General features: G+C 41.4%; 1 protein-coding gene across 2 annotated transcripts in view; it reads right to left on the bottom strand.

Annotated features, from left to right (window-relative positions):
- Positions 1-19,245, bottom strand: part of Grik (glutamate ionotropic receptor kainate) — an 87,843-nt gene that overhangs the window by 51,727 nt on the left and 16,871 nt on the right. For both annotated transcript variants that reach the window (XM_073959784.1, XM_073959785.1), the window contains exons 5-8: positions 19,013-19,205; positions 7,780-7,937; positions 7,441-7,662; positions 7,174-7,380 (exon numbers count right to left, since the gene is read on the bottom strand). In XM_073959784.1, the coding sequence (XP_073815885.1) occupies positions 7,174-7,380; positions 7,441-7,662; positions 7,780-7,937; positions 19,013-19,205 (780 nt within the window). The remainder of the gene's footprint in view (positions 1-7,173; positions 7,381-7,440; positions 7,663-7,779; positions 7,938-19,012; positions 19,206-19,245) is intronic.

The following is a 19,245-nucleotide window of genomic DNA, read 5'->3' on the forward strand; positions in this document are numbered from 1 at the left end:
AAAAGTTCAAACATTCAGGCTTAAGAACAGGTTAAGACCATTTCGGGGATAAATTTTAAACTTTATTTGGGATAGTTTGCTAGGTTTGCTTGTTTTCATAACATCACAGGCTGAGGACATACCTCTGCCGGCAAATACGACTAATTCTTTTTTATTTGTTTCATATTATGTTATTTTACGGGTAAGATACCAAAGAACGGTTCTAACCGTCTAACATGGTGGCAAGGTGGCACTGACCTCCCCGTGGTGTTACCTGGAGAACTGTCTTTAACACCCGTTAAAGGTATCAAGCTAAACGTGCATTCACTCATGATAAGAACTTGGGTAGGGGGTCGGGTTAGTAACACCCTCCTATAAAAACATCATGCCATGGAATTTGAGTTGACGTGTTAAGGACCTGCGCCCGAAATGTTCGTCACAACAACACCTAAAGGTGACACACTGTATTATATCCCAGCAAAAAAAGTCCTCCCAAAATCATGGGTTTTGTAAGGGATTTTTGGCAGCCGTAACTACTCGCAAACCCCCTTTCTTCCCTATTATTTTTACAAGGGCATGTCGCACTCAGTTTGTAGTTATGATATTCATCGATACCGGACCACACAACAATCGTTTGTATTTGTTTCGTTTTTCAGTGTTGGGAGCAACATATTCCCGAATTCCTTCTCCGGATTATTTTGGTCCGCACCGGGATGAAGGAAACCCAGGACCAATATTGATGCGCTCAGTTGTCACATCCGCATCAACCACACTCAAACTTGTGTGAAATGCAATAGTCGCCTAGGGTGGGTGTATCTCAGGAATTGTACTGACCCCCTCCATGTTGCAGGGGACTATGTTGCTGCACGAGGTGACGTAGGGGATGGAAGATACCAAGGAACGGTCCTGACCGGTTTTAACTTGGCAAAGCCCAGGATTTATCTTGGTCCCTCTTTCATCTCAAGTGGACACTGACCTCCCCGTGGTGTCACCTGGGGAACTGCCTTTAACACCCGATAAAGGTAGTGAGCTAACATGTGCCGCGCGTTCACCCATAAGAACGTTAAAAACTTGGGTTTGGGCGTCGGGTTAGTAACCCTCCCCTAGAAAAAAACAGCCTACTACGAAAAAACGAAAGAAAAGAAAAACAAACCCCTCTAAAGTTGACGAACCCCGCAAACGTTTTAAGGACCATGATCTGCGAATCTGCACCTGGAATGTTCGCACTCTTTATAGAGAAGGTGCAGTCTTCGCATTGGCAGACGTACTTGGAAAGTACAAAGCCGATATTACTGCCATACAGGAAATACGATGGACTGGGAAAGATGTCACAACAACACCTAAAGGTGACGCACTGTATTATAGCTGCCATGACACAAAGCATGAGTTTGGTTGCGGTTTTGTAGTTGGTCGGAGGTTAAAACATCTGGTCTCCAGCTTCACCCCAGTGAATGAAAGACTTGCTACAATTCGATTTAAAGCAAAATTCTTCAACATCAGCTTTATCTGCGCTCATGCCCCAACCGAAGACAAGGACGAACAGACCAAAGATATATTCTACGAGAGCTTAGAAGAAACATATGACCGTTGTCCTGCCCATGACATTAAAATTGTTCTAGGCGATTTTAATGCCAAAATTGGAAAGGAGAATATCTTTGGACAAACAGTTGGGAAATTCAGTCTACATAGTGAAACATCAGACAATGGAATGAGGCTGATAGACTTCGCAGCGGCAAAAAACATGGTAGTTAGCAGTACCAGATTTAAGCATCTCGATATTCATAAGGGCACTTGGCTGTCTCCAGACCAAAGAACAATAAATCAAATTGATCACGTTGTGATAGATGGAAGACATTCATCGAGCGTGTTGGATATACGATCGTTCCGAGGAGCAAACATAGATTCGGACCATTACCTCGTTGCAGCAAAGGTACGTACCCGTCTAAACGTTGCAAGTAAAGCACGGACAGACACAACACGAAAGTTGGACATCGCCAAGCTGCAAACACAACAGATAGCCACAGCATATTCCACTCAACTGACCCAATTGCTTAATGATAGCGCTTCTCGTCCCGATAACATATCAGCACAATGGCAAAATATTGCCCACTCCATGCAAACAGCCGCAAAATCAGTACTTGGATACCAGAGACCTCCACCAAAGAATCCGTGGTAAGACCAGGAGTGCCGTGCTGCTACCGAAGAAAAAAATGCGGCATATAGGGCTACTTTACAATCAGTAGCAACGCGTAGCGCACGAGAGAGGTATCGGGAGAAAAGGAGAGAGGAGAAACGTCTTTTCCGCAGGAAAAAGAGAGAAATGGAAAAGAGGGAGTGTGAACAAATGGAGATGTACAGGAGACAGAACGAAGTCCGAAAATTCTACCAAAGAGTGAAGCATCAAACTGATGGCTTTGGTACAGGAATATCCTCCTGTAGAGATCAACAAGGTAATTTGGTAACTGATACAGATAGTGTACTCAGGATATGGAAAGAACATTTTTCCAAACTGTTGGTATCCGATAGCAGTGAAGACGGCGAAGATACCACAGATCCAATCCCAGATGATGGTATTGAATGTATACCGCCCAGCCAAGATGAGGTAAGGACAGCAATAAACCGGCTGAAGAATAATAAGGCGGCAGGAGCAGATGGCCTACCAGCCGAGCTGTTCAAAACCGGAGGCGACACGCTGATAAGGTGTATGCATCAGCTAGTTGGCACCATCTGGCAGGAAGAACGCGTACCCGACGATTGGAACGTGAGCATCCTATGTCCAGTCCACAAGAAGGGTGATAAGACTGTGTGCTCCAATTATAGGGGCATAAGTCTGCTCCCTATTGCATATAAGATAGTATCTGGCATATTGTGTGAGAGACTAAAGCCTATGGTCAATGAAATTATTGGACCCTATCAGTGCGGCTTTAGACCTGGCAAATCCACCATTGACCAGATATTTACCTTGAGACAAATCCTGGAAAAGACCCAAGAAATGCAGATCGACACCTTCCATCTTTTCGTCGATTATAAATCAGAATTCGACAGCCCTATACGTTCAAAGGTGTTCCAAGCCATGTCTGATTTTGGTATTCCTGCAAAGCTCATTCGACTTTGTAGAATGACATTAACTGAGACGAGATCCTCAGTTAAAATTGGAAAGAACCTCTCCGATGAGTTTACTACCAAAAGAGGTTTCAGACAAGGAGACGGCCTGTCGTGTGATCTATTTAACATCCTACTGGAAAAGGTCATAAGAGACGCGAAGGTCAAAAGAAATGGAACGATATACACGAACAGCCACATGTTACTGGCTTATGCCGACGACATTGACATCATGGGTCGATCGGTAAAGGAAGTAACTGACACCTTTGCAAAAGTCGAAAGAGAATCTGCTAAAGTTGGTCTGGCAGTAAACGGCGTAAAAACCAAGTTGATGGTATCGACGCGTAATATGTCCATAAACACCGCACCATCTGTCAATGTTGGTACCTATAATTTTGAGGTAGTAAAGGACTTCGTCTACCTCGGCACCGCCATAAACACAACAAATAACATCAGTTGTGAAATACGAAGAAGAATAGTGTTGGCTAACAGATGCTACTTTGGGCTGAGTAAGCAGTTTAGGAATAAAGCCACCTCTCGTCAAACAAAAATAACACTGTACAAAACACTGATACTACCCGTGCTAATGTATGGTTCCGAAGCATGGGTACTTGCTCAAGCAGATAAGGCAGTGCTTTGTGTGTTTGAGAGAAAAATTCTTCGAAAGATCTACGGGCCAATCTGTGTTGACGGCGAATATCGGCGTCGTATGAACATCGAGCTGTATCAACTATACAATGACATCAATATAGTTGAACGAATCGAGATACAACGATTGCGATGGCTAGGCCATGTTATAAGAATGAGTGATGATGAACCCGCTAAAAAGGCGTATAAATACGGGCCGCATGGAGGTTCTCGCAGATCTGGAAGGCCAAAGCTTCGTTGGAGCGAACAAGTGAAACGAGATATCACAAAGCTACATATCCCAGATTGGGAAAATACAGCAGCAAACAGAGAGGATTGGAGATTTTTTCTTAGTTCGGCTTATGGAACAAATGTTCTGTAAAAGGCCAGCTAAGTAAGTAAGTAAGTGTTGCTGCACGAGAGAGACTATGTTGCTGCATGCTGCGTGAACACAGCCCCCGTATGTCATCGTCGTTATCAGAATACCTCTCTCAACCGCAGGCCCCCAAACAGCAGTCGAGCACGCAGCACTTAATACCACAAAAAATATTTGTTTGTATCCGAAAATAACGAAAGTCTGGGTTAAACTCGTAAAAACCGATTTTGAGCTATATCTCAAAAACAAGAGCTGATGGAGAAAAACCGGGACCGGATTTGAATATAACTCGCCGATTTCATCTAGAAACAACTGCAACTTCGTCTGAAACATTCAACTTTTTCAATTTTGTTGAGCAGTGTAATCAATTGTATGTGTGAACGCCAGTCGTTCGTGGAATTCAGGAACAAGAAGTCCAAGCCGCGTAGAGTGAAACTACCTTGAGGAGGTTGATATCTCCCGGATTATATAACTTCTACCTGCCCTGTATTCCATCCTCTCAAGACGGCATTGAGATCGTAAAGTATGCTGATCATTGTACGATCTTGGCTTCAGGTACCTTCCCTGATTTCATTTGTGAAAGGCTGAACTCCTATTTGACTGATCTTACCACATTTTTCTACGCGAGGAATATGCAAATATACGCCACTAAATCTACAGCCACTCTGCTCAACGCATGGACTGCAGAGGTGAGCACTGTGTTGAATGTTATGGTCGTTGGTAGCAGAATTCCGACCACCAACTATTCCAACATTCTAGGGGTCACATGTGACAGCATGGCAAAGCTATCTGCGGCCAGCTGAGATGTAGGAACAAGGTCCTCAAGTCCCTCGCCGGCAACAGTTGGGGTGCAGATAGAAAAAAACCTTGTTGACCACATGTAACGCGATAGATCGGTCTGTGGTGAGCTATGCGACGCCGAGTGGTCCGCGAGTATAAGTGCAATACAATGGATAAATATTTAAACCAGTCACAATGCCGTCCTGAGAACTACAAGAGTGTGCTTCTTTATGTCTTCAGTGGACCATATACATGAGGAAACAGAAATTTTTCCGGTACATCAACCCATCGGTAGGCTTACGTAGCAATACTTGCTCGGATGTTACCGTAAGAGCCATTCTAATCACCATATGGTGGATAGGACCCCCCACACACTTATGCATGTCAGGAGGGATTTTCATGATCTAGAAAGGGAGGTCCAACGTTAAAAGATAGAACCCCTAGATCAACAAGCCTATCAAGCAGGTTTAAATAGCATACACACAGATGCAGTCGCAGATGCCATAAACAACTATCGTGCGAATGCGGTCCTCGGAGAACATCCCCCACCTGATCACCTGGGGAGCGTCATCTGTCACGACAAACCAGAGTAGTTTTGTCTCAACTACGCTAGGGATGGTGCATCCGTCTGAATTCCTATAGGACAAAGATCGATGACACCGTGCAAAATATCTGCTCAGCATGCTGTGAAGGCCCACACGAAACACTGCACCTCTTCAACCTACACAACTAACTCCACTTGCTATGTGGCTACAACCCACCGAAGCAGCCACATTCATTGAACTGGAGATAGACGCACAGCCAGAATAGGCAGAAAAACGAATATACAAACATGTCATATACTGTTACAACAACAACTTCGAGAACCCAATTATAAAACACTCATTTAAGATTAATGATAGATGCAGCGTCTTTCAGGTAGAAATGCTTACTATCAGCAAAGCAGCAGAATTGGTGAAAGGACTTGAAAGCAACCTTTCAGGGCCTGTGACTATATATACATATATGTCGATAGTCAGGAGGCTCTTAAGGCTCACAAGTCCTGGACCCGAAATTGTATAGCAAGGATTGGCATGATATACGCAATATTCTTCAATGTGGGCACTCTTGCTGGCTTCCAGGTCATAGTATTATTATGGGGAGAGAATTAGCTGATGAACTACCGCGAGGTGGCTCTAAGTCTATCAGTTTACCAATTGACGAATCTGCCCGCAACCAATGTGCCGCTACTTCGCTCTTTGAACCTGGATGCAGGACATCCAAAGCAATCTGGCTTGTGGTTCCCATCCTTGAATGACCTCCCTCCTCTCACTCGAAAAGTTAGATATGAAAATCACTATGGGACTTAATACGAGCCCCTGTAGACTGAGATCTCTAACGTAAAATTGCGATGACAGTTGCATTGATTACTGCAGAAGTGGATGGAAGAAATGCGTTTGATCAATATTTGCCTTTATGCAGTTGTAGAGAGGAATGTAGACTTTAGCGAAACTTGGAAACTCCCTAGTATCCGTTAGGAGAATGGGGAACTTAAGATTAGGGTGACAATAGACGCACAAGGACAAGTGTATTTAAGAATTCATAAGGCGGAAATTGCATTTTGAGCTAGGATGGATAAGTTTCCGTCTAGCAGTAAAAGAACGCAAGCAGTAGCCGCCCTCTAAAAGACTGAATTTTGTTACTGGCCTAAACGACCGCAACTATACCACCTTAGCCACATCCAGCATAGACAAGGTTAGAACTTGTATAGTCGCCAGAAAGAATATAAAACTAATGAATCTATCTAATTTGAGCGGAGGAAGGCAGCAAAGGCAATGCTACCATCTTCCCATTCATCTACATGCCAGTCGAAAACCCTGACCCTAAAAAAGTTTCTTGTGAACAGCAATGAGGCCGCGAGCAAGCAAGTAGTCATAAATCTTAGGAAACATTTGCAAGTTTATTCTTTGTTCGGATTTTCAGGGCTTTTATTTTGGGATGTATGAATTTCCCTTTAAGCGAACTTCATATACATTTGTAATCAGGTCCACGGTTTTGCAGTGGTATCATACACATTTAGTATACATACAGTCTGTGGTTTTATTTTCTAGGGCACGACATTTTAAATGGTGGCAAATAGTGTCAGTATAAAGGTTTTTGAAAAATCTGTGAAATCTGTATATAGAATTACGACGTTTGATTTCCCTGGCAATGTTACGAAAGTAGTTACGTTTTTGTAGCTAACATTTCGTTCAACGGTATATAAGTAAACATATATACATAAGAGTATAGTAAGAATAACACACAAATAAATCAATTGACTTACTTACCCCTTCCATAATTTCGAGAATCATGCCATTCCATTTGCCAGTTGATTTGTCTAAACTGCCATATTTGTTATCCTCTTGCAGGCGAAATGTATAGGAAAATCCCAATTTCTTTCCTAACTCTTCAATGAGTTCGATGCCAAAACCTTCAAATTGATCATTGCCTTCCAGTTTGTAGGGTACATCTTTAAGCATGCCATAGGGTTCACTCTGAAAACATACCCTTACATTGGAAATTTGATAACTTATCTCCAACCACAACATACTTACAATAGCTGTTATAACAACAAAACTTTTATTGACCAATGAACGCATATCGGGTTCACCGCTCACTATTGGCGGTGGACGATCAATGGTAATACCCTCATCCGGTTTCCATGTACCAACTCTTTGTACACCAGATACACTTAGCTCCACCATTTCCAATGTGAAATCACTTCTCAAACCTTCATAATCGAATTTTATTTCTCCACTGAGACCTTCAATGGTTAACTTTAAAGCAATGGAAAACGAAACAAAACAACAACAAGAAAATTAAATGACAAATATTTTATAGACACACAAACAGAAGGTAAGTTGGTAGTTCAAGGCTATTTGTATTGCCCTTACCGATTTCATATAATTCAGCAACGTGTATCCTTTATCCCATGAACTGTCATCGTTACAATTTAAAGCTTCTGGCCGAAATTGGACATGCTTAAATGTCTCTGCCAGCAACTGGACACCGTCGTAAAGCAAAGCCATGTTTACAGTCAAAGGACATGACACTGTTCACGTTTGTGTGCGTGCGTGCGTGCGTGCCAGTTTGGTGCGTGTTGTAAGTGTTGAAGTAATAAAATAGAGTAAAAAACAAAAACAAGAAAAAAATGTTGAAAATTGAGTGAAAATGTTTAACAATATTGACTTATAAATTGTGTTACGAGAATCGACATTAACATTAATGTCCTTTTCTGTGTGTGTGACCCGATGAAAGATAACGACTTTGACTTTGAAAACAGGTTGAGATGCTCATGGAATCACGAAAAGTTATTTCGAAATAAATCCATTATTTGCAACTACTAAAAAACTTTATTTCGAAGCCTTAACTTATGGTGAGGAATAACATGTATGTATGACGTAAATGTATTTACGCTGAATGAAGGATATTGCCAAAGTCACAGGATGATACTTCGTAGAATCAAATCGAATTGTACCTAAAATCGGACCGTACCGTTGTGTTCTATCATTTGCCAAATCAATAATGTCTAACCCTCTCTGAAATAATACTGCTATGAACAAGTACGAACCCTCCATTACGAACTGTATTGAAGTAAATAGAAACAATAAATTTAAATAAAAGGTGCGTACACATGGAAAGTTTTTGCGGATTCTGAAACTACAATGTTCATAGATCAGAAATATCAATAAAAAATCGGCCGAGGGATTTTCAAATAAATCGCGGTCAAATTTCACATTTTTAGTGTTTTTTTATTTTTTCACGGTTTTACTTGGAAGCCGCAAGTCTAATGTTGTAGCAGTGAATATTCTCTACATGATTGACCTTAATGGTAATTTCGTATGTTTTACCATTTTTCAGATATGAAAGTTCAAATTGGGCCATGTTCACAGATAAGAAAAATCCAAAAAAAAAAAAAAAAAAAAAAATCGATGGAGGGATTTTTAGAAAAACCTCGGAAAAAATTCCCAATTTTTTTATTTCAGGATTTTGCTTCGAAACGGCAAGTCCTGTCGAAATAGGATAGGACTTGGCTCTTCCAAGCAAAATCCTGAAAATCTAAAGTAAACCTAAATATGTGAACTTTGACCGCGACTTATTATAAAGTCCAGTCAGCGACTATTGATCTGTTCCGTTTGCCATATCCGCATCCACCTCATGTCAACAATGGTGCTCTGACCTTAGTCGCACCCAGCATAACTGCTATAGGTATGTTGCTGCTTGCTGCTCCAGAGCATCTCCCAGTGTGTCTCCAACATCGTCGTCATCGGAAGACGAGACGCCCCGCAAATTCCCCAACAACAACAAATGCAGCATCTAACGTTACAGGTTGTTGTCCAACGGCCCGGAAATCCATCATCCCTTCAATTCAATTTCAACGGTCTCCGCTATATGGTGAACAAAATTGCGGACTTTATGAGACGAAAACATCATGGTCGTCGCGATCCAGGAAACAAAGCTCACTGCCACCGTTTAGCTTGCAAAGTTACGATGGTTACAACGTTCTGCGGAAGGAAAGCACAAGAAGCCGATGACGAGGACTTGCCCTCAGTTCGTATTGAACCCGAATTGATGCAACGATACCCAACACGTGGATTGGGACCAAACGACAAGCTGCTTTTGTTTAGCTGCCCAGCCCAGGTTGCAGAATTTTTGAGTCTGGGTACAGAGGAACCAGAACTTGATAACTGAAATATTACATGAACAAACATATTTGCGTTGCTACAACAACATAGGTCCATGTTTTGGTATAGCCCCATATAACAGTACCTCCGGATTTTATTTTTTTATACCATCGACCATAATATGGAGGGTATAATTAAATATGTCATTCCGTTTGTAACACATCAAACTATTCGTCGGAAACCCTATAAATTATATATATTATTGATCAGGGTAAAATTCTAAGTCGATATAACCATGTCCGTCTGTTGAAATCAATATACAGCTCGCATTTTTTAAGATAGAGCTTTGTAATGTGGTACATAAGTTTCTAATACTCCTTGGATGTTTGGTATTGCAGATGGGCTATATCGGTCCAGGTTTTCATATAGCACTCATATAACGGTACCTCCCGATTTTTGGTATTCTGGAGGTTGTGGCCCCAATATTCCACCGAAATGGCTAACGGTATTTAGTCTTCGATGGAGGTATAAAACTTTCCACCAGAATTTTGTTGGTATAGGTCCACGCTTTCATAGCCCTATAGAACGGTTCATCCCGATTTTCGATATTTTAGAGGTTTTACCCTCAATATTCCTCCGAAATGGCTAACATTTGGTATTTAGTCTTCTCTGGGGGAATACAACTTTTCCATAGAATTTTGTTGGTATAGGTCCATGCTTTCATAGCCCCATAGAACGGTTCCTCCCGATTTTTGGTATTTTGAAGGTTGTGGCCTCGATATTCCACCGACATGTCTGAAATTTGGTATTAGTCTTCATTTGGGGTATAAAACTTTCAATATGAAATTTGTCGGTATAAATCCACGTCTTCATATAGCCCCCATTGAACGATACATCCCTATTTTTTGGTATTCTGAAGGTTGTGGCCCCAATATTCCACCGAAATGGCTAAAGTTTGGTATTTAGTCTTCGATGGAGGTAAACAATTTTCCCCCAGAATTTTGTCTGTATAGGTCCACGCCTTCATATAGCCCCATATAGCCATCATAGAACGGTACCTCCCGATTTTCGATATTTTGAAGGTTTTAGCCTCAATATTCCTCCAAAATGGCTCAAATTTGGTATTTAGTCTTCGCTGGGGTACAAAACTTTCCCCCGCAATTGTGTCGGTATAGGTCCACGCCTTTATATAGCCTCATAGAACGGTTCGTCCCAATTTTCGGTATTTTGAAGGTTGTGGCCTCAATATTCCTCCGAAATGGCTAAAATTTGGTATTTAGTCTTTACTAGGGCTATAAAACTTTCCATATGAAATTTGTAGGTATGGGTTTACGCCTTCATATAGCCCCCGTAGAACGGTACCTCCCGATTTTCGATATTTTGAAGGTTTTGGCCTCACTATTCTTCCGAAATGGCTAAAATTTGGTATTTAGTCTTCTTTGGGGGTATAAAACTTTCCCCAAAAATTTGTCGGTACAGGTCCACGCCTTAATATAGCCCCATAGAACGGTACCTCTCGATTTTCGTAATTCTAAAGGTTGTGCCGTCAATATCCCACCGAAATGACTGAATTTGGTTATGTAGTCTTCCAGGGGGTTACAAAGTATTCCTGAAAAGTTTTATTAGTATAAGTTCACGCCTTCCTTTATCCCCAGTATTTTACCGAAATTTGAGTCTAAAAACTTTCCGCAGGAATTTGTCGGTATAGATTCACGAAATTTGCTGAAATTTGGTAATTAGTTATCTTCAGTCACAAAAGGAAACTAATTGTTCCATTTTACTTCAACACAACTCGTGGTGGAAGGTGTAAACAGTTCGGCTCGGCCGAACTTACCGCCTTTCTTACTTGTTTTTGAAGATTTTTGCTGCATTTTTTACCCAACTACCTGTTATTTGATATTTGAGGTTCACAGTGGTCACAAAACTCCTCCACCAAAAATTCAACATTCAATATTTCAACAACGGTACCTCCCGATGTTGGGTATTTTGAAGATTTTAGATATATGTACATATTTTTCTACCGAACTAGCTATAATTTAACAGTTGAGGTCCTCAATCGTGGGAAAACTTCTTCACACAAAAAAAAAAAAACAACAACAGAGGTCCATGTTATATTATCGCCCCATATAACAGTTCCTCCGGATTTTAGGTATTTTGAGAATTATAGCTACATTTTTTACCGAACAACCTGCAATGTGGCATTTGAGATTCCCAGTGACCACGCCTTCATATAGCCACTAAACTTCTCCACTAAGCTGTTCAAAATAGGTCCATGTTTTGGTATACAGTTAGGGGTTTCCCAGTGATAAACGCCTGCGCCAAAAATTGTGGACATAGGCCCAGGTAAAACAGTACCTCTCGATTTCAAGTATTGTGTAATTCACCAACTGAATAAGCTATTACGTGGTGTTTGGGGTTTCCAGTAATCAAAAAAAATTTTCCACCTAAAATTGTGGACAACGCCCGATTACAGGGATTATATAGTTTTAATCTACATTTTTGCCCAAATTTGCTTCAGTTGTTAATTAGGATTCCCCGTGGTAAGGAAACATACTATTTATTTTATTTTAGTACATGATATTCGTGGTGGAGGGTATAAAAAGTTAGGCCTGGTCGTACTTAACACTTTTTATACCCTCCACCATAATATGGAGGTATAATTACATTTGTCATTCCTTTTGTATCACCTCGAAATACTCGTCGGAAACCTATAGAGTATATATATTCTTGACCAGCATAAAATTCTAAGTCGATAAAACCATGTCCGTCCATCTGTTTTTGGAAAGCAAGATACTACTCGCAGTTTTTAAATAGAGTTTTGTAATTTGGTATGGAAGTTTGTATTACTTCTAGGATGTTTGGTATTGAAAATGGACTATATCGGTCCACGCTTTGATATAGCCCCCATAGAACGGTACCTCCCTATTTTCGGTCTTTTGAAGATTGTGTGCTCAATATAACACCCAAGTGACTGAAAGTTGGCAGTTAGTCTTTGTTGGGGTGTAAAACTTACCAACTGAAATTTGTCGGTATAGGTCCACGCCTTCATATAGCCCCCATAGAACAATACCTCCCGTTTCTCTGTATTTTGGAGGTTGTTGCCTCAATATCCCACCGAAATTGCAGCATTTTGGTATTTAGTCTTCGCGGAGGGTATAAAATTCTCCACCCGAAATTTGTCGTCTTCATATAGCCCCCATAGAACGGCACCTCTCGATTTTCGGTATTTTAAAGGCTTTAGCCTCATTAACACACCGAAATAGTTGAAATTTGTCAATCAGTGTATGTTAGGGGTGCAAAACTTTCCATCTGAAATTTGTTAGTATAGGTCCACGCTTTCATATAGCCCCCATAGAAATATACCTCTCGATTTTCGGTATTTTGAAGGTTGTGGCCTCACAATCACAACTAAATGGATGACATTTGGTATTTAGTCTTTGTTTGGGGGTAAAAAACTTTTCACCTGAAATCAGTCGGTATAGGCCCTCATCTTCATAAAGCCCCCATAGTACGATACCCTCCGGTTTTCGTTGTTTTGAAAGCTTAAGCCACATTATTAAACCGGAATAACTGAAATGTGGTGTTTAGTTTTCGCTAATGGTACAAAACATGTCTTGCAAAAAGTCCACCATTTAAGTTTTTTTTGAAGATTTTAGTTTTTCTACCGAATTGGTCGTTAATTGGATCTTTGTGTTCCTAGAAAATAGAAAACTTATTCGCAAGCAAACTGACCATATATATCCTGGTTTTATGTATTTCGAGTATTTGTGTCAAATCTTCGGACCGAGATTATTGTAATTTAATATTGGGTTTTGTCAGAGGATACAGAAGCACATTTCGGAAAATTCTAAGTATTGGTCTATGTTTTGGAGAGAACAACAATGTCGTCGCATGATGACTCTTTTAAAGTGAGTATTTATTATCAGTTAAGATATTCTTTCACACACGAAAGGAAATTAACTGTTCCCATTTACTTTAATACACTTCGTGGCGGAGGGTATAAAAGCTTCGGTCCGGCCGAACTTAACGCCGTTCTTACCTGTTTACATACAGATGATGTGCTGCTAAAACTGTTCAAGACCGAAGCCGACGGTTTTTGTACCATCCGATTTTCAAAAGTCTTACATTTCACGCTAAATTTCTTAGCAATCGCTAAACTGATGTTGATGATATTTTAATTGATCTAAAGCTTAAAGTTAAATGTCGAACAAGCAACAATTATAATTTTAGTTATTATAATATCATTATCCGTTCATAGGTAACAGGGTTTTGGCAAAAAAACAAAAATAATAATAATCTGAACCACTGTGCGCCGATCAATCCCACGGCAGCGGGTTCTCTGTACCGGATTGACCCGGGACCGCACAACATCAGCGTTCCGGCCAGCGGCTGCCATCTCAGTGTACATGTGTTTGTATTTGTTTCGTTTTTCTGTGGGGGGAGCGGAATATCCCGGAATGTCTGCTCCGGATTCTTTTGGTCCGTGCCGGGACGAAGGAAAACCCAGGACCAATATATTTGTGCTCGGTTTGTCACATCCGCATCTTCACCCATATCCAATCTTCGGTGAGATGCAATAGATGTCTGGAGTGGGTGCATTTAAGGGGTTGCTCTGGACTTGCCAACGCGAGGGACTACGAAAGGGACTATGTTGCTGCATGCTACGCGAACACAGCCCCCAGTGAGTTGTCGTCGTCAGATTACGAAACTCCTTCGTCGTCGGATTACGATACTCCCCCGCAGTCCCCCCAACAGCAGCCGCACGCGCAATATTTAACACCAGCCGTTGTTGTTCCAATCCCAGAAAATGCATCCTTTTTGCAATTTAGTTGCAATGGGCTCCGAGGTAAGATCGATAAAATAGAAATCTTCTTCTTCTATTCTTCTATTCTATTCTTCTTCTATTTCAAGGTCGTGGCGGTGCAGGAAACCATGCTGAACGACCACAGCTCATTACGTTGTGATGGCTACAACGTAATAAGGAAGAATCGCACCAGATGTGGAGGTGGGGGATTAGCTTTCCTTTTGTACCAGTCTGTTCAATACAGACCTATCTCGCTTGAGCCTGTCTCTAAGGACCCGTACATGGAATGTATGGGGGTAGCAGTCAGTTGTGAAACTGCCGAGATAGAGTTGCTGAACGTGCACATCAGATTATACGTATACTCAGAATATAAGGCTGACATTAGCCCGCTTTTGGAAGGTCATAATCGTCTGGTCCTGGGGGACTTTAATGCGCATCATGAGATGTGGCATTCGGCCCTCGGAATCGACCAAAGGGGTATAGCGCTGGCTGAGCAGATTGATAGCTCTACATTTTGATCGGTCAATGAGGACGCCCCTACCAGAATTAGAGGAGGGAGTCACAGTTCGCCAGACATAACCATCATGTCACCTGGTCTGACAAACGACGTCACCTGGCAACCCGTCATTTACCTTGGATCAGACCATCTCCCCATAATTGTCTCCATCAGGAGACCACCCGATTTCATCACCTCTGAACGCCGCACATTCGTTAATCATGGGAAAGCTGATTGGCCGAGCTTCAGAGAGTTCACCAATCACCGCCTCAGAGAATTGTCCAATCCTTCTGATGTTCGGGTAGCGGAAAGGACGTTCCGAGACATCATCAATGCTGCAGCCGTCGCCATATACCTGCTGGCCGAATACCCGAGCGTGATGAGCTGCGTCGAACCAACCCGACGACCCCAGAGTCAGGGAACTGTCACTGGAAGTTAACAGGTCGGCGAACATAAGCGGTACAAGTGGTTAAATCATCTGAAGAGTTGCAACATTGGAGCCGGTATAAGTAAATTGTTGACAACGGTTAAGTCACTCTCGAACCCCGGAAGGAGGGATGACAGGACCTCAGTCACGTTCGGTGACGTTACGTTGACTGACCCGAAGAGGTGTGCAAGTTACTTCAATCGACAGTTTGTCGAGCACCCCAAGAGTGACAAAGGCGAAGAGAAGAGTGTTACGTCGCATTAGATCTCTTCCTGCCGAGGATGAACCACCACAGTTTACAATGGATGATGTTGCGAATGCCATCAGGAACGCTAAATCATCCAAAGCGTTGGGCCCTGACGGAATTTCCATGGTAATGTTGAAACAGCTGGATGAGCCGAGAGTGGAGTATCTCACTGAAGTTCTCAACCTGTCGCTAGCCACCCTTATTGTTCCCGAAGTCTGGAAAATGGGCAGGATGGTCCCGCTACTGAAGCCAGGCAATGATGCCAGCAAAAGTGAATCGTACAGGCTGATTTCGCTTTTGTCACCTGTAGCGAAGACCCTTGAGGCCTTAGTCCACCCCAGCATTAGAAATAGCTATCAAGTTGCCGGTTATCAGCATGGATTCCGTAAGCAGAACAGCACGGCAATAGCGCTGCACGCCATCTCCACACATATTTGTCGAGGACACAACCAGGAGCGGCCGTGTGATAGAACAGTGATGGTGACGCTTGACTTATCAAACGCCTTCGACACTGTCAAGCACTCCACGCTGTGCGAGGACATCGAGCAGACAACCATCCAAGTCTGAAACGTTGGATAATCAACTATATGTGTGGTCGCCAGTCGTATGTGGAATTCAGGAACAAGAAATCCAAGCCCCGTAGAGTGAAACAGGGAGTTCCCCAAGTAGGGGTGATATCTCTGGAACTGTTTAACCTCTATATTTCATTGTATTCCGCCCCCTCCAGACTGCATTGAGATCGTAACGTATGCGGATGATTGTACGATCCTGACATCAGGTACCTACGCTGATGACATCTGTAAGAGACTGAACTCCTATTTAACCGATCTTACCACGCGAGGAATATGCAGATATCCGCCACTAAATCGATGGCCACTCTGTTCACCACATGGACGGCACAGTATAGAAGAGAGTTGAATATCAGGGTCGATGGTAGCAGCATTCCGACCACAAACTGCCCCAAAATTCTAGGCGTCACATTCGTCGTTCTCGCATGCCACAGCTATCTGCGATAAACTGAAATGTAGGAACAAGGTCCTCAAGTCCCTAGCCAGCAGCACTTGGGGTGCAGATAAAGAAACCTTTAGTGGGATTCTGTAACTCATTTTTGCTGTTATCGATAATTGTCAGTAAAATTAAAATGCTTATAATTTCGATAATTAACGAAATTTTTCGGTAAGTTAACGATGAATAAAAAGTAGTCGCTAGCCTCTACCGACACAAACAGTGATGTCAACTTTTCTTTATGTTTTAAGTCATAATTTGGCGATTCAATTTTACCGATTTTTGTCGGTAACAGCAAAAATGAGTTACAGAATCCCACTACTTGTTTACCACGTATAAAGCGATAGGTCGGTCCATGGTGTAAGAAAGAAGGTGATACTGTAATATCAACTGATGTCTTCATTTGCTGTCAAAATAATTGTTAATCAAAAATAAATAACAATAATTTCACTTCTATTTGTGTTTACAACATCTTTATTTAAGCTTAATGACGAATATTTTACCGTTTTCTTTTACATTTTGGGGATATTTCGTGCTAAAATTTTTGACAGCAAATGAAGACTACGGCCTGAATTCGCCTGAACTCGTCCATTGAATCACCTTGTTAAATTCGCCTTTGGTCGGTCTGAGGTAAGCTATGCGGCGCCAGTTTGGTCCCCGAACTTATGTGACACGCAGTGGGATAAGATTCAATTTGCCACAATGCCGACCTGAGAACAGCAACAGGGTGCCTCCTCAAATCTACAGTGGACCATCCACATGAGGAGGCAAATATTCTTCCAGTACGACAACATATTGAGATACTATCGTTGCAGTACTTGCTCGGGTGTTACCGTGAGAGCCATCCCTATCACCATCTGCTGGCCACTGTTTGACCCAGGCATATCAAAAAGGATATTTATTCATGCTCTAGAGACGGCGGTCCAACAATATAGGAGAGAACCTCTAGATCAACAGGCATATCAGGCAGGTTTCAACAGCATTCACACGGACACAGTTGCTAAGACCATAAGCAATTATTGTGTGAATGCAGTCATGGGAGTACATCCCCCATCTATCGCAGATGAAGAGCGTCAGCTACCACGACAAACCAGAGTAGTTTTGGCTCAATTACGCTCGGGGTATTGCAGTCGCCTAAATTCCTATTGGGCGGGAATCGATCGCACCGTGCAAGACATCTGCCCAGTATGCGGCATGGGCCCGCACGATACTAAGCACCTATTCAACTGCCCCGCCAAGCCTACTCATCTGACTCCAGTGGATCTGTGGTTACATCCTATCGAAGTAGTCACCTTCCTGGAACTCGATATAGACCCAGAGCCAGATTGAACAGGAGGACGAACATACAAACATATTAATAAAACACTGTTACAACAACAACTGTGCGCCTATACATTGGTGTTACGTATATATATGCAACAATATATCTCGATCGAAGGAGGTAAAAAAGTTCGATAGTTCTGTTTTTAGCATCCCAGCAAAATTTATTTGAAGTTGTTCTATGTGAAGTAGTGATTGAATAGCTTTTTTAGAAGCAGTCCACGCAGAGTCATGAAAAATGCATTCCGTTCTTCACATTTTGACAATGTCCGATTTGAATCCATTTCATAAAATTTTCACATTTTAGCAATGCTTACATTTCTAATAACTTTTTGCAAATAAAATTCTTAACAACGCAAGAAACAATTTATTTTATGGCATTTTAATTACTCAGCAAAATGTTTGTATCCAAAAAGATAATCATAGGTGCAAGGAATATCAGACTGTATATTTGTTTGTAGCCAAAAAAGTAGTTGAATCATGAGTGCAAGTGACTACGTCTTTTTACGTGAAAGAAGTCATGATTTTTACAAGGGCATGGTGCAGCTAGGATGCTATCAATTTTAGATGTTTATCACCTATTTTGCATGACTCTATGCAAGAAGGGTTTTAAGATTGTTTTTGTTTTTCTAGAATAAAGGTACTTGATTTTTATTTGCATTCAGTCGCTTTTTAAAATGATTTATTTGTAATATTCCATTATTTTATATTCATTATATTTCAATTCCATTAAGATTATCGAACTATTATCATACTACTATTTTTTCAAACAAAACATGAGTTTGGTAGTAATTTGAACGAAAGAGGCCATAAATATTAATTAGAAGTTACCACAACTCTTTTGAATACTTATTCCAAATGGCGCTGAGGTCTCAAATCAGTGATAATCCTCGCTTAATAGATGTTAACTTCTCCCATATCCTCAAAATGCTTGCTTGCGAATCAATTTTTAAATGAATCGAAAAATAAATTCAAAATACATTCCATGGAATGTATATTTATTCACTACAAAGAACTAACGCAAAATGTGTACTTAAGAAGCAAATTAGACAGTATCCTCACTGCACCATGCCCTTGTAAAAATCATGACTTCTTTCACGTAAAAAGATGTAGTCCGAAATCACTTGCACTCATGATTCAACTACTTCTTTGGCTACAAACATTTTGCTGGGATACTATTTTTGAAAATGTTCATTGGCTTACCATTTTGAAAAGGTTCCTCGGATTCATACAAAACTTTTGCAACCTCAGCAACATTTTCTGATTCAGGCGATACCAAGCGAAATGCCGTAATATTTGTATCACCATGCTGATAAGGTTCCAAATCGATGGTTTGAAAATCTAAATTACCAATGATATAACGGTATGCTCCGGTCATTATGCCAACTTGTTGGGCCTGAATAAAATCCAGCAAAAAAAAAATCAAGGAAAAATAA

The sequence above is a fragment of the Musca autumnalis genome, unplaced genomic scaffold (assembly GCF_047663935.1).
Source record: "Musca autumnalis isolate F117 unplaced genomic scaffold, ASM4766393v1 scaffold_1, whole genome shotgun sequence".
Lineage (NCBI taxonomy): Eukaryota > Metazoa > Arthropoda > Insecta > Diptera > Muscidae > Musca > Musca autumnalis.